Source organism: Solanum stenotomum, chromosome 2, assembly GCF_019186545.1.
Source record: "Solanum stenotomum isolate F172 chromosome 2, ASM1918654v1, whole genome shotgun sequence".
Classification (NCBI taxonomy): domain Eukaryota; kingdom Viridiplantae; phylum Streptophyta; class Magnoliopsida; order Solanales; family Solanaceae; genus Solanum; species Solanum stenotomum.
In genome coordinates this window covers 59,097,832-59,121,859 of record NC_064283.1, presented here as the reverse complement: position 1 = coordinate 59,121,859, position 24,028 = coordinate 59,097,832, and the positions used below count along the sequence as shown (strand labels likewise).

Here is a 24,028-nt window from a genome sequence, read left to right as displayed (position 1 = left end):
AATAAGTTTCCATTTCCCTTCTTATAATGTATTCGTCACAATTATATAAATTATGTATTCAATCATAATTGTGACGAATACATTATATACCTATTTAAATTACTACAAACTAAAAAAGAAATACAATGTTTTAAAATAAAAATACAAATGATGAGTAAAAGAAAAACAATTGACAAACAAAAATTAATAGGAATACAGTTGTGGTATGAATACAATTTTGTAACCTTCTTCTTTGACTTTGTCTTTCTTCTTCTTCTTCATCTACTATGTTCTTTTTTCCGATTTTTTTCCCATCAAAACCGAATCTGAATCCGTATTCACTTGTGCATTAGTAACCCTATAAGCAAAATTTGAAATTATTAAATATGAATGTATAAAAAAATCAAAGAATAGATGATGTATGTGTGCTAATGTAGTTACTACAATCTACTAAATCTCAAATATGAAGACAAAATTTTTGATAATTTGAATTTCGAAATTATCAAAAATTAGAATGTATTAAATATCAAACAAAATAAACATACATATGAATTTCTAGATTCTCCAAAATCTGAAAAATTAAAAGAAAATCACAAAAAAATTTGAAAAATCATAACTATTTGTTGAATAACTAACAAAATCACATAAAAATTGAAAAATTCAACTGAAAATCCGTAATATATAAAATCAGTGATTTAAACATCAAATCAAAATGGATAATGAAAATTACTTTGTCAATCGATAAATCTGCTTGAATTAATAAATAGATTTCATTTAACAATAAAGAAGATTTCTTGATTAACAACAATTTAGCACCTTGAAGAAAGATAAACTTGAAACATGAAAGGTGGGGAAGAAACGTGAAAAGTGGGGAAGAAACGTGAATGGAGTTGAAAAAAGGTTAATGTGTATTGGTTTAATTTTTCTTTCTTTAAACGGTTATGGTATATAATTTGGTCCAATATAGGACTCTTTCCATAAATAAAATTAATTTTTAAATACTAAAATCTGAATACATGTTATTTTATAAAAATATTGTCATTCTGCCATTTTAAATAAATATTTTAAAGTGTTGTTATTTTGACTAATTATGTTAGGTATTACGACTTAATTGCTAATTTTTCCTTTATTATATAGTAGAATAGAATACTTCAAGTCATTGAATATAATGGTATGAGATTTGATTTTGAGATTGGGCCCTTACTCTATAAATGGTAAGGTTTGACTTAAAGTCATTCAAAATAGGGAAAATTACGTCGATAGATAGATATATACTAGTTAATTAGCTAATATATATATATATATATCATACAAATATAAATTATACATATACATATACAATTTACAATTATATGATAGATATGCAATTGTCTCTCTCTACTACCTGCCCTCTCTAGCTCGCTTCTCTTCTTCCTCTCCCAATCTCTCTCCCCAGATATACAAATACATATGTATACTAGTTACATATATACAATTATCTGACAGATATACATAATTTGACAAATATACATATTCGCCTCTCTTCACTCTCCGCCCTCTCTCACTCGCCTCTCTCCTCCCTCTTCCAATCTCGCTCGCCTCTCTCATCCCCCTAACATGTAGCTACGAAGCGTAATTAGCAAACTATAGCTATGCATCCTAATTAAAATTATTTTAGTGGCTATTTGCGAAAGTTTCCCTCGAAAATAATAGCAAAATGGGATTTAAAATATGAATAAACAACGATAAAATAGTTAGAAAATATAATATATATATATATATATATACACTAGCGGGTGATACAGACCCAATATTATGAAAACTAATACTAATTTATTTTATTTTTGATATAAATTTGCAGTAAATAATTTGATACATGTTAACTTCACAGCAGATGATCACCGCATGCTAATTATTGAATATTATTGGCATGAAATTTGAAGAAAATATTCTCACATCTTTGTTTTATGATCAAATTGATGCACAAAGATTTGATTAAAAAATTGGATCTCTTCCAAAAAGAATAGCCTGGACTGCACGAATTACTCATAATAATAACAAATATAAATAAAAACATTGTGTTGCATCGATGACCAGTGCTTTGTTCACAAAGAACATGTAGCTAACTCTTTTTTTAACGTGGAAAAATAAATAAATAAAAACATAAAAATAGCAATTCAAAAATAGAAAAATCAAATAATAGAAGCGAAGTAAAATAGACAAACAAAACAACATATATCTAGTATATATATATGTATCTATGTGGTTTAAATATTAATGGAAATATTAGTGTCAATTGTCATCAGTTGGGCCAATATGATATGAAAATAAAGTTGAAAGCATTTCATTCGAAGTTCAACTCACCTTACTTTGTGGTGGAGATTTTCCAGTTGCTTTTAAGAGTCTTCTCGATCTCTTTCACTCTGGGTATTCATCTGATCAAAGCATCATGTTGTTACATGAAAAGTTGAACATCTATCAGAGAAAATGTGTTCTCGTATCTAGTCATATCACCTTTGAATCGAGAAATTCTCGATTGATAATAGTCATATCACCTTTCCATCTCTGAAATCATTTAATCTAGCTACCACATAGATATTAACCTTCTTTTCTTTTCTTTTTTTCATATGAAGTGTAGCCATTCAACTATTATACATAGAAACATACTATGAGATGGAAAGAGTAATTTTTCATTATATGTTTATTATCTAAATAACTAATTTTTGTATGAAACTAATTTTTACATTGTGATTTGATAGATATCAAATTGTATTAACACAATGCTAAATAATGTATGACCATGGAACATTAATGTGAGTAACTAAATCATATACAAACTAATTTTCTACAGTTATGAAACAAAAGGTATTTGTGTTGAACTGTTGATGGCCTTCTGATTTCTAACTAAATCAAATAGAATGTAATTTTCATTTCATCACCAAAACAGTATGAACAAAGACCAAAAGAATCAATATGTCTGTATCAACAAATAACATAAACAATAAAAATTAAATTAAAATCCCCCAACATATATATGCAAACACATAAATAATTTTAAAAAAATTGAATTGCATGCCATGATATTTGAGGTACTGGGATTCTTAAGCACACCAAATAAAAGAATATCTGTCGGTAAGCTACAATAAAACAATGAAAAGACAAAAACACCCTCAAATTTGAAACTACAAGACACGTAAGCTACAATAAAACTTTGAAAAGACAAAAACACCCTCAAATTTGAAATAATGGACATTAAGCACACATGCTGAACAAGCCTTTTCTACTATAATAGAAAAATATATATATAGTTCGATCACGAGATTCCTCCTTGCATCCCTTAGCTCCGCCCTTGCTCTCCATCACTATAAAGTATAAACCTAATTAATTAAAACTCTCATCTTTTAATTTTACATTATATTCTTCAACTAAATTATTATTACACATTATTGTTTTTTTTTTAAAAATAAATTATATATTAAATATTAAATACTGGATAAAACTATTATATATAGTAAGATAAATGTTGATTTACAAGTAGCACTTTAATATTTGCAAATAACATGTATGTCCAAAATAAAAAAAAAAGAAAAGTCAATAAACTACCCCAAATTAAATTAATAAAGTCTTCAATTCAATCAAATGCTTAATTATTTACTACTCTATTATTTAACTAGAACGAGCGTCATGATGATCTAATATATGAAAAGTCATCATTCTTATGTCATCTAAAATGATGACCAAGTCCACCAATTTTGTATTAAAATAAATTTCTAGTTACAAATCAATTACTATATGATAAAGATTAATTTTATATTAAAGAAGATTAAATCGCTTGTATGAGTCATTAGTGACTAGTAAGGAATGTTTTTTACTTCCTTCGTCTCAAATTAAACATTAATCAGGAGGAGTTTTTGACTATGTTAATTTTATTAATGTCTTAAAATATATTTATTTTCATCGAATATTTACTTTATTTATTTATTTATCATTATGAAATGTGTGTAGTCTACAAAAACGATCAATGTTAAGTGTAAAATGAGAAAAAATTAAGTTTGTCATGAACTTTTAAAATAATAAATAATTTGAGATAAGAAAATTCACGATAAATAATTTAAAATATGAGGAATAACTTTGATAAATTAATTCATCATTTCCTAGTCTCTCCCCTTATTTAGGGGGGCTAAATTGGTCCCTATACTATAATTTAGAATTGGGTAACTTTACCCTACATCCGACATTTGGTTTAATATTATTAGTACGGTTACGAAAGCGTGTAAAATAAATTTCTTTACCTTAATGGAATTGAAGATCTATCGAAAATATATAACTTTTCTATTTTTATAAAATAGAAATAAGACCGGTGTACATATCATACTCTTAAGTCCTTACTATAGAACTACATCATATATATTACTTTTGACCCCTAACGATATTTTACTTGAATGATAATTTGAAATTATAATTAAAACAAATCAAAGAGAAGCTCGATTATATGAATCATTAATAAATGTTCTTTCACTATTCTAAAATTGTTTATTTCTAAATATATCTAAGCAAAAGAAAAAAAGTACTCATTTTGCTCTTCTTACTTGTCATAATTTTCTTTTTAAGAGTTAAACAATATGAACTTTTGAATAATACTTTTAAATGTATTTCTTTATCATATTAATATGAAAAAAAATTATAACTTATAGTAATTTTCATATAATTTTTTAATATCTAATTTTTTATTTTAAAATATTACATTAATGTAATCTAATTTAGTTTTGAAAGTGAGTAATAGCGTGACAGGAGGAAGTAATTTCTTTTTTGCCGACAAGTCTTGTGTTTTTCATTAATTACACTTCCAACATTTCATGTTGAAGGATAAAAAAAGAAACTACTTTAATTTATTATCACATTTATTAAAGAATATACGCTCAATCATACGGCTCACTTTTACTTATCACATTTTATTATGTTTACTTATCACATTTTATTCTATGAGAGTCAATTTGATTGATTTTGGAATTAAATTTAGGCATAATACATAAATATGCCCTTTAACTTGACTTCAAATTTTAACTTTGACCTCCAACTTTCATAGTGCACAAATAGGCACTTTAACTTGTATAAAGTAGAACAAGTAAACACACATGTCCTACATGGCATCCTACATGTCATTTTTTGTCCTACGTGGTGTCCTACGTGTATTGTGCCATGTAGGACTCGTGTGTTTACTTGTTCTACTTTATACAAGTTAAAGTGCCTATTTATGCACTATGAAAATTGGAGGTCAAAGTTAAAATTTGAAGCCAAGTTTAGGGTCCAATATATGTATTATGCCTTAAATTTAATTAGATTTTGAAATATTTTAAATTAGACGTTTGAAAATTATACGAAACGTGTTATAAATTGTAATTTTTCTCATATTAAAGTGCATGCATCTTGCCTTTCAAAAAGCGAAACGTGACAAGTAAAAGTTAATATGAGAGTATAATATTGCAACACTAAAGGCATCTTCTTTCTTCTTCATTATCATATTTCAAATTAGTATAAAGTTCATATATAGTGCTTTTAACTACAACCAAAGCAACACATCAATGGTAAGAGCTAGTATCCTCCTTCCTCTCAGTATTATGCAGTTATTATATTTAATTGTAGTATTATTTTCTTTAATAATGTAATAATTACAATGAGGTTTGTGTTCCATTTTCAATATCAAATACATGTGAATTTAGAAATTTCGTTAAAAGTATTCAAGAGCAGAACCAGAACTAGAAGTTTTAATAGGGGATTCAAAATATTTGAACTTGTGATGTCAATTTTTTTTTAATTTATCTTTGTCATTATAAATATATATGAAAATATTTGTTTTTATGTGTAATTATTTTAAAGAAGGGATTCAAATTGAATCCCCTTCCTTAGTTTGTGGCTCCACACTTTTGTTCATGATTTAATGTATATGTAATATTTGATCAATATACATAATAATTTTATGATACTATGTGGCTCCGTCAAAAAATGAAGTCAGGCGATTTCAGAATTTAAAATTTATTTATTTATTTTGTGAAATTTTGTAGACAACTTCAAAAAGAGTTGCAGAGAAGAAAGTGGCTAAGTTTGAAAAGAATATAACAAAGAGGGGAATATTGCAAAATCAAAGAGGCAACAAAGGATTGGAGCCAATTCATATTTTTCTTGTTCTCTTTGCTGTTTTATTCATTGGATCTTGTAAGCTAATTTCCTAATCCCTCAAACCATTTTAATTCTTAATTAAGTTTAATCATATATTTTTCGTAGAAGGGTATGAAGGTTGCGAATTATAATAAAAGATAAGTAGGTAGGTGAATGTTGTCTCGCTTTTCTATGAGATATGACTGGTAATTGTTTGGAGCATTGTGTCTATTTTCGCTTTCTTACGGTGGTATTAGCATTATTCTCATAGTTTCTTGTCGTTGATTTTCTGTTATCATCAAAATTTCTTGACTCTTGTGCCTCGGTTATTGCATTATTTCATTGTTGTTACTATTCATTTTTGTCTGAATGCTATGTATTGCTTTCCTTTTGGTTTCCATATCTTCTTCATTTCCATATTTCCTTTTTCAAATATCTTTGAAATGCTTTTCAAAAGTATTGACTGCATACACCATATCCTCTCCAGACTCATATATGGCATATGGGATTACATTGAGTACATCATTGCATATTGTTCAAATTTAATTGGATATTCTTAAGCATTTGTCATGTTTACCCCTACTTAATGAAAGAGTCTGCCAACAACCTTAGTAGTCTCAAGTAAGTCACCTACGATGCCCTTTTAGTATGTGATTCACTATATTGATACAAAGAAAAGGCTAGATCAATCAATGAAGTGTAAATAGTATTTTTTGAATGATTAACGTATACTATATATTATTATTATTATTATTATTATTATATTTATTTATAGATGAAATGTTTAATTTTGATATATTGATAGTGTATATAATTTGTATACTTTCATAAAATGAACATATATTATGCCAAAAAACCAAGTTCTAACATATCTTTTAATGTCTGGATATGTGGCAGTTATTTTCCAGGTTGTGAGGATGGCACTTAATGGTGGATTGCTACCAAGATAGATGGAATATATGGAATACATCGCCTTCATTTCAATGTATTTGTCTTACGTACTTTTTAATACAATTTATAAAAATGTCGCCTTTCTATTCAATAACTCTTGGATTTCATCATTCTCATTTAACCTTTAATGGCACACCCTTATAGAACTGACATGACATGTTTAAGATTGAAAGATTCAAAATGATATCTTTGGTGTGTTATACACGCCTCTAGCTTAGGATCACGAGATTCAGAACTCTACATTCTTAAACTTCATGTCAAGACAAACTACGACAAAAAAAAACAATGAAACAAAGGGAGTACATACAAGTGTTTTATTGACTAATGAGCAATGTATATGGTTTTGAAGCTCAAAAAGCTCCAAATTTTGCACATAAATGTAAAGTAAACAAAATATACAAGTGCATCACATAATCTTAGTTGTAAAATGCAACAAAAATCCTTAAAAAAGACTTTGTGCCTCAATCCTAAATAAGTTGGATTCGGCTATATGAATACTCACTGGCCATGTTTCTTCAATTTAATTTCATCTCAATGTGGCCTTAATCAAACCAAAGCTATAAAGATGCTTGTTGAGGATCAAGAATAACCTTAGAACATATTGTGGATCTGCTTTCTGTATGTGTATTTGCTTTCATCAGATCCACGAGCTGTGCGAATTGAATTGTTGGCTGCCTTTGAACTTTGACAACAGCCTGAACTTTTCGATACTTTGCTTGCACAAGAATTGTAGCTGTAGCTAGTGTCATGGTACACTTGTATATTGTTTCTAAGCAAGTTCTTGTCATCAGGAGAATTGTCAAAATCCTAAAATAGATCACATTAGGCATCAAAATAGAGTTCACTTTGGTAAAAAGAATAGAACATCATGTTTTGAAATGAATCTTGAAAACTTCAAATGATTGTGAATTCAGAAACTATGCAATATACTGGTAGAGGTACTTTATTCGAATTTTCCAAACTATGACGGTTGAAAAGATTTAAGTATATAAAAATGTGTCATATTTGGCAGTTTAAGCTTTTAGATGAGATGACCACCCACTTTTAACATGGTATCAAAGCTGGCAAAAGTGTTGAATTCATGTCATATTGTCCCCCATTGTAGAAAAGAAACTCCACTTTCCTGTCTCGTTAAATAATCAATGAGGGGTGCGTTGAAAACATAATCTAACTTAAGGATTCTATATGAGAAACAACTTCCAGTAATCAAGTCGTGCTGCTTTTTTTGGCTCATGAGACACTCACCTTGGACTTCGTCTTGGCAGAATAAGGCGTTAAACATGGATTTAAGTCCTTGAGAAGCATGTCATCTGGACTACCGGGGGAAATTGTGTTCTCAGAACTGAATTCCTAGAGAAAAATGAAGAAAAACTTAGCTACTCTCTGAAACTTATGCTTAAAATGTCACAGTCAAATGCTTTCCGAAAGAATCTTAACATGGAGCAGAAAACAGATATCCAATTTTTATGCAAGATATCATTGGTTATCTTCTTACCACCATTTTTGTTTCTTCTAAACATAAAAATCTACTAACCAGAGAATTCCCTGCTTCTTCTTGATCGTATTCTGGTGACCTTGGGGAGCTATCAAGAGAATCATAACACCCTCTTAGAGAGTATTTTTCTGCTTTAACCTGTATGAAAAATATCATTTCAAAAACTAATGTTGGTTTTATAATATACTGAACATATTTGCATCATTACATCCAAAGCACATTCTATGTGGTAAAGGGATCAACTTCGATCACGAGGAGAGAAAAGCAGACCATTGAAAGTCTCAATTCCTATCCGCTCAAGGTAGAGAGTTTGATTTCAAATCCAATGATACATGGACTTACGAATCTGCAAGGCCTCTCCTTTGAAGGAAACCGGGGAAAGAAAGACCTATGCTATAGACTGGACCTTTTTTTCTCATTCTGTTTGAAGTCATGATCTCTTAGCCCTTATGTATAGTTAAAGAGTTTGGTTCAGGCTCACACCAAGAGAATATATCCAGCAGTAAATTTGAAACATTGAAGAACATCCATTAAAATTGTCTCGGTTTCATTACTTATAACTTTTAAGATGAAGATTGGTAAGGTAACTGAGAATATCAAACAATAAAGTGACTTCATTTAACTAATATCTGCTGATCTTAGGAATGCTGCAGTTCTTTTAATACTACGCCTATGGTACATTACTAATGTCTCCGTTAGAGGACAGACAGATACTAATAGACAAAAACTCTGCACAAGTTCAAGAAAATGAATTCTTCTAAGCACTTATGGTCTTATATTAAGAATATTAAACAACTAGCTTATGCATTTGTTAATAAATCCTCAATCATATTAAGTGGATACTGGCAACAACTTTCTCAAGGTTACCTCAGCAAGATCATAGACGAGGCATTGTAGTTGTCCTGTAAGAGAAGTGACTTGCTTTTGTAGACTTGGTATAAGCTGGTTTGCCTGTTTGAGTTCTGATCCCTGCTTCTCCACAAGTTCCTGAAGTTGAGAATTCATAACATCTGGGAATAGTACGGCATTTTTCAACGACTTTATCTCTTCCCTCTGCTTCAAACACAAATCCTTTAACTTCTCAACCTGTCATCATTTTAAAATAGCAAATGAGATAAAACAGCACCATATAATCAACGTACCATCGAAGGTACTATCATCCACCACATTTTTTACAACAAATGTGTCATTTCAGTAAGAGCATTCCTAAATTCACACAGTATACAATTAACAGCTACCACACAGAAGCTTACTCTAAAACGAAACTAGTTGCCATTAAGTAACTCAACATCTCTATGATCCCATTGTTCTAACACCGAAACTACTTTCATTAAAGAACCAAAAGATTTACAATCTACTATTATCATTTATCAGTATAACATATCACCTAATACTACTTTTAGAAAGTCTACTCAGACTTGTAATCCTTACATAATCTAAAAAGGTGCAACTTTTAGGCAAACTATTTCACTGCAAGTTACCATCCACTTAGAAATGTCGAACACACGAGCTTCCCTTATAAACTTTGCAGGAGTGCACAATCAATGGATGACGAGGCAGAGTTAAATTTTAAGCTATCAATCAAACCTCAATCTCAAATTAGTTGGATCGGCTGTATGGATCCTCTACATAAATTCCACTCTAAGAAGGCCATTTCATTCTAATACTAAATAATTGATACTTTAAAGGGTTCTCTAACCTCTCATTTACCCCTGAATGAAGTACAAATCTCTAACTTTTGTTAAAAAAGAACAGTTTTGGGTCAAAAATCGAACTTACTTTCATTGCTTCTTTTACTGGCAAGTGGACTCAACAGTATCAGGATTCAGTTATTTGTTTTCCAAAATTTGTGAAGCAAAACATTTGGGAAACATCAATTCATCAAATATTACTAAAAGCAATTGTTTACATAAACTCAGCACTATTTGTAAGCACAATGGTGGAGCCACATCCAATGAAGGGGTTCAATCATTGGAGAATCCTACTGCCCAAATAAGGATAAAACAACTTTCTCCTATATACATAAACTTTTGAATCCCCTCAACTTACATTAGGTTGTGAGTTTGAAGTTTTTGAATGGACTTGTTAAACATCCTAGCTACGCCACTGCTTAAGCACTAAATCAAGTATTAGGGGGGCAAACTAGGACTACAATGGATTCTAATAGAACTCTAGTATTAAGCAAATTACACAATTCAAGAACGAACCTTTCTGTTTTTCTCTTCAAGCATCAATTTGAGCTCAGCAAACACCAATTCGTTAATTATTACTAAATATAATCTTTTGAATAAACTTAGCACTAATCATGAGCACAATGGCAGAGCCACAACCTATAAAGGGGTTCAATTGTTGGAAAATCATAGTCCAAAATCAAATTTTTCGTATATATATAAACTTTTGAACCCCCTCAACTTACTTAAGGTCCCAAAATTGAAACTTTCGAATGCCCTCGTTAAAATTCCTAGCTACGCCAATGCTTAAGCACTAAATCAAGTACTAGGGGGCAAATCAAGAGTAAAATGGATCTAATCAAACTCTTGCATAAAACAAATTACACAATTCATAGTCACACCTCTATGTACTTCTCTTCAAGCATCACATTACATAAATTTTCGAGCCCCCTTGACTTACTATAGATTGCAAGTTTGAAACTTTTGAATGCACTCAATAAAATTCCTAGCTCCGCCACCTCTAAAATAGATTCTAATCAAACTCTAGCATTAAGCAAATTACACAATTCAAGAAAATACCTCTTTGTTTTTCTCTTCAATCATCAATTTGAGTTCATCAATCTCATTCTCTTGCTCCTTGTTCATACTCAACAACTCCCTTTCACTTCTCAACACCATAGCTAAACTCCTCGTATTCGCTTTAACTTCAGTTAAAGCCTTCTTCTTCTTCTCACTCCCTTCATCTCTTTTCACTACTCCCTTGAATAACTTCTTGTGCAAAGCACTCAATCCATTTCCCCTTTTCGCCACGAAATCCACCGGAACAATCAGTTTCAGCTCACCCTTAGGCTTCGATTTAATCGATGGCCCAGATTTGTGCTCCACCAATTTCTTGACCAAGGACCCGAAGTTGTGACGTGTGGTGGACGGCGCGTGAGGGCGCGTCAGAGCGCGTGACAAGGAGTGGGGGTTGTGAGGGCGAGGGGATAGGTCGGTGGAGGATGAGGGATCGGATTTGGAAGAAGATCGGAGAGAATCTATGGAAGAAGTGGCGGCGTTGGCGTACCGATACGATGGCTTGATTGAAGCCATTGGGGATTGGATTGTGTTTTTTGTTTTTACCTTTTTGGAGTGATAAAGGTTTGAATTTAAGATTGTAATTAAGAAAATATCATTTCTTGGCTGTTTTTGAGAGGGTGATAATGGAAGTTTGGAGCTGTCTGAATTCAAAAAGAAAAATTGGGGGGAAGAAGAAAGGGTGTTTAGCTTATTTATTATTTTAAGGCCCAAATATTGAAATTTATTTTAGTTTCATAATTTAAATGATGGTAACAATTTGTTATATCCCAAAAGTAAATCATGTATTATAATGTTATTTTTTTAATAAAAAAAACTTATTATCATACCCTTTTTTATGGGGGTTTTCCAAATTAAATAACATATTAAATAAGGATTATTTTAATTTTTCAGAGTCGTCACTTAGAATTGAGATATGATGTTCTAAGTCACATTGTTTAAATCTCTAATAAAAAAAAAGTTGACTTTTTATTTTTATTTGTCTGTGAACAAGAAATACATGTAAGAAATTCTGTTGACTGAAGGGAAGGTATGACGCACCCCTCGAATCCCGTGGTTTTAGCACAATCGTTTTTATCAACATATACTTATTTTAGACTATTATGAATATATGGTTACATGTTACGGTTTACACACATTTTTTATTATTGAACTTTTATTGGTCTCAACCTAGATTCGTCATTGTATACTTGGTCTTGACATACACCGGCTCAGAGGCATAATTGTCTTCTTTATGCGAGTGCATCACACCTAATAATCTCTATCTATCCATCTGATTGAATTAATGAAGTTTAATTATTGAAAATAATTGTTGTGCCGTAATTTTACTGTATTCAGAAAAATCACTTTTTGAAATGTTCTAAGTATAAAACAATTCAAGAAAAATACTTAGAAAAGAGTCGCCACTTAATTTTTTAAAGAAATTAAGAAAACTTATAATTTTCAAAGATTTAAACAGAAAAAATCATTTGAAAATACCAAAGAAGGTTCGGGGTTCAATTTACACTTCGAGAAGGGTTTAAGCATTCGAAGTGCCCGCTAACATGCGGTTAACCTGCGACTTGACTAAAATATATTTTGACTATTAATAATGATAAAAATAATACCTTACGATATTAACTTTGAGAAAATGATGACACATCTTATTTTATTTTATTTTTTATTTTTAGAAAGGAACCTTAAATGAAACATTTGGATTAAAATGCAAGTGAATAAAATTTTACAAAGAAGCTAGATTGACTAGAATTTATTTAATTCATTTTGAAATAATATGAGAATCATTTTAAATTAATTGACTAACCTTTTTGAGAAATTGACTAAGTAAGTAAATTTTATTTATTTACACTATTAGATTAACTTTGAAAAAAAAGTTAAACAAATAGCAAATTTTATCTTTTAGGAAAAAATGGGACCTTAATTGAAATATTTGATTTAGAGACAAGTAATATATTTTAACGAAACTAAATTAATTGGTTTTTATTTGAGTCATTTTTTTGGTTTATGAAAAAAAAAACTATTTTAAACTAAATAAAAAAAAGACTGAAGATTATAAATGAAAAAACAAAAAGTTGATAAAAATAAAATTTTTGTTAGAAACAAAACCACACAGAGAGATAGTTCGTCTTTTTGGGGAATTCGACTAAGTTGATTAGCGATTATAAAGTTAGAGTTAAACAATAAACAATAAATAATCACAATTACATAATTAAAGAGTAAGGGAGAAAAATGAATTTGGGCCTCCTTTGGGCCAAATTCGCTGGCATTTTTTGGGTTTTAACCCAATCCCGGTTTTGGTATACGGTGGATGTATATCAGTGTATATGAGCACATATATTAGCTCTTTTCAGGTATTTCTTGCTTCCAAACATATATATTCCGCCTCAGCCCTGTGTTTTTACATTTTGGGCCTGAATATCAGCGTATACTGCTGTATACAACATGTATACAACCCACTTTCGACTTTTCGGGACCTGTAATTTAACTTTCCAGCAACTCGAACAAGATGAGGCTGACTCGAAATAATTCATCGATATGCAGGGGTGGAGTCGAAAGAGAACTCAGATTGATGTCACATATAACAAAGAAGAAGAGAAAAAAAAACAAAGAAGAGGATTAGTGTCTATACTTGTACAAATGTTAAAAATAAAACAACACATCATCCATGAAGTCATTATCATGATCTTACTGCCCAAGGTAGAAAAAGAACAATGCAACAAGAGAAATGAATTGTAGAGCACCAAGAATCAATTGTAATTTAGTGCCACACTACCTATTGGACTTAAAATTAAGAGACAATTAAATGACGAAAAAACAAATTAAACAAGTAGGAGCATTAATTCTTACTATTTTCTTCACTGGAACAAGACCAAAATAAATCATGTGAATACCAAATCAGTCCATATTCAATTCTCACATTAGAAGTCCAACATTTTACTCTCTACAGCTGATCATAACTTGGCATATGTGTGAAGGAATTAACACATGATTTTGAAGAAAAATAAAGTGGTGGAGATAATATCAAATACTGTACATTCTTCTTTTATTATTATTATTATTATTTTGATAACCCAAATATCTATATACATTTAACACTAAGGGCATGGAGGAGGGTCAAAAGTCTTTAGCTTAGTGATTGAATCAATACATGGTAAAAAAAAATAATAATAAGACAACATCAACCCAACCCCTAACAAGTGTAAAATTCCAATTTAAATACAAATAGCTTACTGGAACATTATAGAAGAAAAAAAAACCCAATCAACACATGTTGAAGATACGGACATGCTTAGTTCGGATGTGAAGATCATATCAATGTTAACTAACAACGTACAATCTTTTTTAATTAAATTCACACATGACGGAGCATACATCTCAATAAGTGAACGAAGGGCATCTATTAGTCAAGATTTCAGATTTTACTCTATTCATCCTAAGCTCCTATCACACAAGTTAAATCCAGGAAGAAGTGTACAATGTTAGTACCTACTGCCTAACATATTCATTTGGATCAAACTTACATGAATGCTCGAATCCACAAGGTAAGCAACAATAAATAATCAGATCGGAAAAATGAATTAAAAGCTTAAGATGGAAAGAGTGGCGCAAAGAATGATGCTAAAGTAGGAGCTTATTTCTAGAATAAGTACTAGTTAACTTTAGATGATATCAAAATAAACCGACTAACAAAACATTGACAGGAAAGAGGACATGCCATGTAAAGTAAAAAAAAAGAAACAATAAGAACAAGATAAACTAGTGAACATAGACCTCTCGCAGGAAAATGCATATTTTTAATAGCTCACTAAATCTAGCAGGATCTCAAGCTAAGCAATTGTCCTAAATGACATGGCGAGATCAACAAATAATAGATAAGCCGAGCTCGAGAGAACCAAGCTCAGTCAGAGTCACCACTATACATATAAAGATAAGTGACTCCGGAAAGAGGTAAAAACTGAGCAGCCCATATCTTATGGAAAATACAAAACATGAGAGCCACATAGTTACAAACAACAAAGAAGTTAGGACAAGAAAGCAACAAACTCACACAATTTGATATCTTGTTATAAACAAGCCTTAACAGGAAGGGAGGGAGAAAATAAAAATAAAAAAAAAAATCTTAAACTCCAATTTATGTAAGTAATACAGTAACTTGTTTTATATATAAAAAAAGAAGAAGCAACGTTTAGCTATGTTCAAAAGCTAAAACGAAAATCTTATATTACGAGTAAGACTAGACATCGAAATCGTTTAAGAGGAGGTACATGGAACATTAAGAGGGAAAGAAAGTAGCAACGAGATTCCTAAAATATATTGGATGAGTAAGATAGATAATACACATAGATCCGAAGTTAAAACGACGAGTTGTAAGTTAGCAAATATTATGTTATAATTTATTAGAGATGAGAAACTATTTCAACATGAACTGTCTGTTGAATTCATCGCACTTAAGATAGAAAATAAAAAAAAATTCTCAACCTCAAAATAGGGAACTGGACAGCTACAGATTAAATCAACTACATATTCATACAGTTGAAGTACTTTTATTAAAATTATGTACAATGAGATCCTCGTATTAACAAGAACCAAGAAACTTCATCAACCAAAATGAATTGCAAACCATTGGAAACAAATAGTGAAGCTCGTAGGGAAGGGGGTATTACCTTTTTCGGAGCAGCGATACTGGAGACGACTAGCAAGAGGACTTCTCGCACACTTTCGACTCAAGTAGCAAACCAAGAATTTCTAAGTAACTTCAGACGAAACCTTTCTTAAAACCTAGAATTAGAAAAATCGTTTTAAAATTTCTTGAATGTATTGTCAAAGAACAAGCCCTAAAACGTCTCCCCTTTTTTAGACACAACGAGAAAGGGATCTTAAATAAAGTCGAGGATAGGGTTGATTTTTGGGTAAAATCCATTTGAATTTTGAATCCCCCGTTCCTTTTCGAGGCAACAGTAAAAGCAATAGAGAGTTGTTGTTGCTCTGAAACCTCGAAACAGGGGAAAATGGGGATGATTGGACGTGAGGGTGACATACGTATGGGCGGACACTGCCGCGCCGGGATTTACTGCTGGATTTTCGGGTTTGCCGGGATTTCTGCGTGAAGAAGACGTTATGGGCAGTGGGGTCGCGGCTGCTGATTGCTGATTTTCAGCGATGAAGATGAAGTTGGGCGGTGGGTACTCTGTATGTACGTATGGCTACTGGTTTTGTTGGAAAAGGGAATTGGGTTTGTTGGTATTGTTATTGGATGGGCTGATTGTATTGAAGGGTTTTGGGCTTGGTATTAAAAAGAATTGGGCTCAAATTGTGTCTGGAAATTGGATGGCAATGGGTTTTGAAAAGTAATTCAAGAATGTGGTCTATTTAACTTAAGAAAATTACCACGTGAATTGCAAATTTGATCAAATTGAGACTATCGGTCGAAATCGGCCAAAAATTAAATTAAAATAAGTTAATATAATTAATTAACAAGCTTCTTAATCTTAACGAAAAAAATAATAATAATTAATTTTAATCGTAAACTAATTACTCAAAATTATAACCATGACTTAACCAAACTAAACTAATAAAATATTTAACTAAAAAGATGTAAAATCTTTTTGATGATTTTAAAATAATTAACGTGATTGTAGAAGTATACGTGCTCATTATTTAAAATTATTACAAGAAGACAAAATTATTTTTAAAAATAACTTGCAAGTATTTTGAATTTCATAAGACTCATTAATTCAAAATTACAACCATCACTAATAAAATATTTAAAAAAAAAAAAAATCTTTTTGAGATGATTTTTGAATAATCATAAAATATACTAATTATATACATAATTATGTAAAACATATATATTATCTAAAAATTATGAAAAGTGACAAAACTATTAAAAGTCTTGCAAACTATATTATTATTTTATGGAAATTTTATAAAACTGATTATTTTTAAATCGTTTGAAATTGAAGAAGCTCGATAATTAATATATATTGTGGAGGTCCAAAATTGGGTGTCAACAATAATTTCGCCAAGATGTGTAACCGTATCCTTGAATGATTTTTAAGTGTTACAAAAATATTATGTGTAATCATATTCTTAATTGAAATCAATTTTTAAATTGTGTCTATGCTCGTCTAACGTTAAAAGCAATTAGTCGCTTACTTAAATCAAAGATTATTATTTTTAACAAATACTTAGGCCCAGACGTATAACTACGATCTTGACATTCTATTTTTCATGTCCTTATCGTAAACGCATTAACATGATCTTAGTTTACAAATATAAGACATGTTTAAAAAAATTCTAACATTCAATTTATCCTAATGTTTGTATATGATTTTTTTTTAATTGCCTAAATATGCTCTGAATAACCCGATTAATATATAGGGATATAATAACAAATTATCTAAAAATTAAAATTTCATTCGAGAAATCAAATCGTGCAACCATTCAAATATAATATTATAGTATCAAAGTCAAACATATATAGAATTTGAATAACTTCATAATATTGTAATTAGATTTTATATAATTGTGAAATCAAGTCATACAATAAAGATCAAGTGTTACTTTTTATAAAAATTAATTCACAAAAAAGAAAAAAATCACGAACTCAAAACTAGGAAAGCAAATTTCAAACTTAACCATTTTTTCTCAATGCATATTTTTTTTTTCTTTTCTTATTTGTTGGCTGGGTGGGTATGCTGTTGAGTGAGATGTTTGGTGAGTGGGGGAATGTCAGGGGGTTTATTGGGTTGTGAGTTTAGGATTAGCGGGAGGGATAATTAAATTTTTCTTCTTGCTTTATTAATTTAAAAGAAAAAACAATATTTTTAAAAAAAATAATGGCTGACTATTTTAAGCAAACAAAATATTAAAATTAAATAATTAGATTAAAATATCATCGATAATATATTAAAATTACTAGCTTATTTATTAAAACTTAAGTTTAAAAAAACATATTTTTTTTAAGTTTTCATTTCTTTTGAAAAAATTTAAAACAAAACTTACTTTAAAATATGACACTATTTTTTATATTTTCCAATGCAACATCCGCAATTTGAAATAACTATGAAGAAGCTTAGAATTCAAAATAATCATTTTTGGAAAGAATTGAAAATCTGGAAATTTAGCCAAGCATGGAAAAAAAATGAGTTTTTGGTCAACTTTGAGCAATCATAACTCCTAGCTCAGGATGAGTTAGGTGTATTTCCAGTTATGTTTGGAAAGCTCTTGGAATGATCTTTCCAACGCCGCCGAGTTTGCTCGATTCCGAGTTTGTATGAGTGAGTTATGCCCTTTGGAAGTTGGGCTGTTGTCAGGGCAGTTTAGTTCGAATTTGTAAGGGTATTTTGGTCTTTTCCCTAACCATTTCTTTTGGTTATATTAAGGTTTTAGACTGATTTTAAATCAGTTTTTCCTTTTTAAAAGTGAGAGTTAGGGTTCTTGAGAGAAAAAGAGAGAAGAGGAGAAAGAGAAGAAGAAGCAAGGATTCGTCAAGATCGTCGTGGATTTCGTCGGGGGTGATCCCTATTAAGGTATGTGAGATCATAGTGTTGGGTTGGTTCATTCCCCCACACGTCAAACTCGTTTTAATTCCGAGAAAAGATTGGTTGTGTTTGTTGAAGTTGTGGTTGTGTTGTTGAAGTTTCTTGTTGGTTTGGTGTATGTTTCCGGTTGTGATTTCGAGTTGAATCTATTGTATAGTAAGGGGATTTATGATTCTAAGTGTTTGGGGCTGGAAACTTTGAAGTTAAGAGGGTTTAGAGTTGGAAAAAGGAAGGAGAAAAGTCGGATTTTCAGGGGAAAAGGCTGGGGCGTCGCACCAGCTAGCGCGCCCCAACAGGGGTTCTGAGCTTCCACCCTTGGGGCGGCGCGCCATGAAGAGCCCTCCACCAGGCCTTCTGAGCTTTGAAGGCTGGCGCCCCGCGCCTCTGAAAGCGCCAAGAACGCCAATCCTTCCCATTAATTCTCCACTTTTTCATACATGTTCCTTGGTAATATACCTATGTTTTATAGTTGTTTTCAACACTCTAAGGTACATATAAACAATCCGAACTCATCCATAAACATGTGATCATACACCTTGAATCCATAATCCAATTCGAGGGAAGATAGGATCCAAGTCAAGTGAAGTTAGAGTCAAGCTTAGAAGTTAAGAAGAAAGTCTTTAGAGTTTTTCAAGAGTCTTTATTGAACGTTTTAACTTCATTTTAAGGCTCAAGTTTCAAGTTGAGTAAAGAGTATAGAGTTTTAAGTTAAGCCAAGAGTATAGAGTTTCAAGTTAAGCCAAGTGCATAAAGTTTCAAGTTAAGCCAAGAGTAAAGAGTCAAGTTCATTTCTCAAAAGTTATTAGGGAACTAAGTATTCCCAAAGAAGTTTATAAATGTTTTCACATTTAAGATGAGAGGAAATTGAGATTTCTAAAAGAGTTTTGAGCAGTTTGAGTACTATCTCTTTTAAGAAAAGATGAGTTTTGCGAAAAAGTTTCTAAAACATGATTAGTATGACGATTGAGTATGTCATCAATGTTTAAACAGTATGGTCTCTAGATATACCATCAATGTTTATGCAGTATGACTTCTCGAGTCATCAATGATCATATTAAAATATGGTTTTGATATGTTCTTTTTAGAAAGAGTTTTCAAAAGCGAGTATCTCTTTTAAGAGGGTAGTTTGAGCAATTATTTCAAACTAAAGAAAGATGTGTTTAAAACACTTATGAGCTAAAGTATTTTTGGGAGTAGTCTTGAGCATCGAATTGGGGACACGAGTTTATTTTAATTCAACTCTCCATAAGAACCATGTAGCCAAACATGGAATTTGACGAGTCATACTTTTTAGATGATCACGTAAAGTTAAGCTAGTGGATCCACTAAGTTAAAATGTTTTATATGACGGCAAAGTATATGACAGTTTTGGCAGCGTGGACAAGACGCTGTATCACCACTTAGGCATGTAGTAATGGCTGTTGGTTAGAGAAACTCCCACAGTAGAAATTGCATGGTTCCTCGAGGGGTTCTGCTTAGTATGGATTAGGGTATTAGACTTCATTCATGCATTGCACAAGTAGACTTTGAGAGGAAGCATGGTATTTTTATGATATTATAAATATGATTTTGATGTCATGTTTTAAATAGTTTTACAAGCTTTATATATATTGCATGTGTCTTATTGCTTTATATTGAGTTCAGTTACTCATGAGTTGAATAGAGCCAAGGTAAGTTCTCTTTTGTATCCCTTTCAAGCTTAAGTTGTTGTTTAGTTGTCCAGCTCACATACTCGTACATTCCATGTACTGATGCCAGTTGTCCTGCATCTTATTATGATGCAGACGCAGGTACCCAGGATCAGCATCCAACACACCGTTGATCCAGTTGAGCACTCCAGAGTCAGTGGTGAGCCTTTTTGCATTCTGGAGGACTCTGTTATTTCGTTTTTCCTAGTTTGTTTTATTAGGATGTTGCGGGGTCTGTCCCAACATCCATCTCGGTATTATAGAGGCTTCATAGACAGTCAGTCAGTTAGTGTTGAGTCTCTCATCTGTGTATATGTAAATATTCTATTTTGAGACTCGAGTTGTCTTTTTGGCCAGATTTTATCAGTTAGGTTGTTTTATGACCTTTCGTTGCATGGAGTTTTCTGTTGAGTTAGGTTTCCGCTGAGTTAAGAAGCCAGGCCAAGGGTTCGCTTAGGGGCCAGCAATGGTCTTCGAGTGTCGACCACGTCCAGGGTGTAGGCTCGAGGCGTGACATCTAAATCTTCGAAACACAAACTTACTAAATAAGATAAAATCAAAATATCCAATTAAAATATTTAAGTACTAACATATTGTAAAACATTAGGTTCAATCAATAATCACGTGTCTACACTTATATATTGTGCATGTTCAAACTTATTTTTTCGAGTTAGATCGAGAAAAAAAACTTATTAGTGATTCGGTTTGGAATTGAAAAGCTAATGCTAGTTTGGGGTGTGGAGACAGTCGGTCACCCTGGACTCTAAGGGGTCGTTTGGTACAAACATTGACAATGCAAGAATTAGTAGTGTAAGAATTATTTTTTGTCAAAGTGTTTGGTTCATTGCTTCCCACTTAATCTTGTGTTTGATTTAAAACTTTACAAAAAAATTATTTCCTATTATAAACTCTTGTGTTATTATGAGATTGTTTATTTCATGTAATTGAGTCAAGGTAGATAACCGCCGAATAATTTTTTAACTAGTTAAGTTATGTATATATATATATATTTTTTTTTTAATTTTTTGTTGGTCAAATATAGCTTAAACTTAATATAAATTTAAGATTACTTAAATTGTTCACTATCTAAAGCTTTTTTTTTTTTAAAAAAAAAACAAACCGTTCAAATGGTTAATCAACAAACTACAGTGAATAAAAAAATTCAAAAAAATGGAGAAAAAAATATTAGTGAAATCATTAAATTATATTAAACGGATTTGGAGAATTAAAAAGAACATTTATAACCATTCCGATATAAATAAAAAGGAAATCAAATTACAAAAGAAAATTTAGGAAAATGAATAAGGGGATAGTTAGGGGTCTTATCCAAGATTTGTTAAACCTTGAATTAGTTATCCCTTCATTTTCTAGAGATAAAATAAGACCACATATGGTGTATAAGCAATCCATGGATTAAATTAAATAAAGTAACAAAACAATGTATTAGATGTACTATATTTTAATCCATGAACTATTTTATTTAATACCGCCTATCAAACGAGTCCTAAAGGTTTAGGTTGAGCATGACTAAAATAGAATATGTGGAATATAAATTCAGTGGTGTTGCATGAGACAAATGTGAAAGTGAGGTTTGACACTTAGGTAGAGAAAAGTTTCAAGTATATTGAGTCTTTGTTGAAAAAATCTTATTTATGTCTCATATTATAAAAGCTCAAAAGTCAACTCATTTTACTATCTTAATCTAATTAAATATATTATGTTAAAACTAAAATGTATTATTCCTTTAACATCTCTTAATTATTGTAAAAAAAAAACTTCAAAAATCCTTATTTAATTTTTCCAATAACACACACACATATATAGATATTTTGTATGATCGAATACATAAATTATTATTTTTTATGACATTGTAAATGAAATGTACATATGTAATAAAAGTTATTTTATAATTTTGCTGTAGTAAATCTATATATGTGATTAATATGTATTTAACTTATAATTATTTAAAGCAAAAATTATTTATCTTGATTTTTCACATTAAAGAAGGAGTTATCTTTTGAAGAGTTGTTATCACATATTTTTTTTTTTTAACTAAAGACTACAATAATAATTAATATTAACAATTCGACTAACGTTATAAAACTCTTTAACTGCTTTATATGTGTTAGGTGTAAATATTATTCAACTTTTGGTATACCTTTTTATAACTTGATTATATGTACTCTCGAAAATTTAATAATTTGTCACTTTAGGTTAATCTCTATATAATCAAGTAGATAAGTAACACATCAAATTACTATGACATCATGACTTATTTCAAATATCATTTATTTTATATAATGTGTTTCAACTCTTTTATTTTATATTGTAAAGAATAATCTCCGATGTAATGTTTTATGAGATGTTTTTCTCAATAAATATTACGCATATAAAAATAAAAATTGAGATATGTGATCCTTTAATATTAATGAATCATATACGATGAAGTACACATTAGATGAATTCAATATGGAAAATAAAGTATATGAAAAAATCAAACAAAAAGTGGAAATGGAATTTTGCGAATTCTCCCCCAAATTGGAAGATCATTTCGAGATCTTTGAACATATTCGAGGGTTCAATGTTACTATTGTAACTTCGGCCAACACACAAGATGAGACTTTACCACAAAAAGATTTGACTAACTTCTTAATTTTGTGTATAACTATATTGAAACATAATTTAAGTATTTTTATTACTTTTATGCATCATAAATATATTTTTAATTATTTGTATTACAAATCAAGTCGTTTATATAAAAACAAAGTCATGTATGTTGTAAAATATAAGCAATATACTACAAATAGTATAGACAAGATATATGGGGAATAAAATGAAGAGATCATCTTATTCAAATGTCTTCTTGTCTCATCATGTGTCTTTTTACAACGGTGAATGAACAACTCTATTTATAGGTTGAAAAATCACTCCAAAAGTCACCATATTAAGTATCATAATAAATAGATACATTCTTATCCAAAAAGGTTCATAGAACCTACAAAATACATATAAATGATAAGTATAAGTTTATGGATAAACTCAATGATCAATCCACTTAGTTCAATTAATTTATAACAATGTAATTTTTAATCAATTAAATTTAATGTTATTTTGGTTGAACTAATATTATTGTTATTAAATTCATTGAATTTAATAAAAAAAAAATTTACGGTAATTAGATGGTCAATTTACTGAAACTTTTCATACTAACTTTGTTATGTTTCTTTTATTGGTAATATAAAGCGAAAATTACAGTTTGAAAATATTTTTCTAACTATCTTTTGAACAGATAATATTAAGACCATGACTCGATTTGTACTGTTTTCTTTTTATAAACTGCTTATTAAGAACTAGTCAATTAGCGACATCAATTATTTAAAAATATATTTAATCCCGCGTGAAACACAGATAAATACATTAATAAATAAATAATGAATGAAGTCTATCATTCTCTTAATTTGTTTTCTTTTTAAACTTTAATACGGCGTGAAA

At 30.3% G+C, this 24,028-nt stretch overlaps 2 protein-coding genes across 2 annotated transcripts; one reads left to right on the top strand and one right to left on the bottom strand.

Annotated features, from left to right (window-relative positions):
- Window positions 1-2,811: 2,811 nt before the first annotated feature.
- On the top strand, window positions 2,812-7,233 carry LOC125856151 (uncharacterized). The gene is made up of 4 exons (XM_049535707.1): window positions 2,812-2,823; window positions 5,433-5,543; window positions 6,021-6,171; window positions 7,012-7,233. Exons 1-4 carry the CDS (start codon window positions 2,812-2,814, stop codon window positions 7,062-7,064), a joined length of 327 nt encoding a protein of 108 aa, XP_049391664.1. The 3' UTR covers window positions 7,065-7,233.
- A 139-nt stretch (window positions 7,234-7,372) lies between these two features.
- LOC125856969 (uncharacterized) lies at window positions 7,373-11,967 on the bottom strand. The gene is made up of 5 exons (XM_049536633.1): window positions 11,311-11,967; window positions 9,428-9,646; window positions 8,600-8,698; window positions 8,311-8,415; window positions 7,373-7,872 (listed from the first exon to the last, which is right to left on the bottom strand). Exons 1-5 carry the CDS (start codon window positions 11,821-11,823, stop codon window positions 7,657-7,659), a joined length of 1,152 nt encoding a protein of 383 aa, XP_049392590.1. The 5' UTR covers window positions 11,824-11,967; the 3' UTR covers window positions 7,373-7,656.
- Window positions 11,968-24,028: the final 12,061 nt, after the last annotated feature.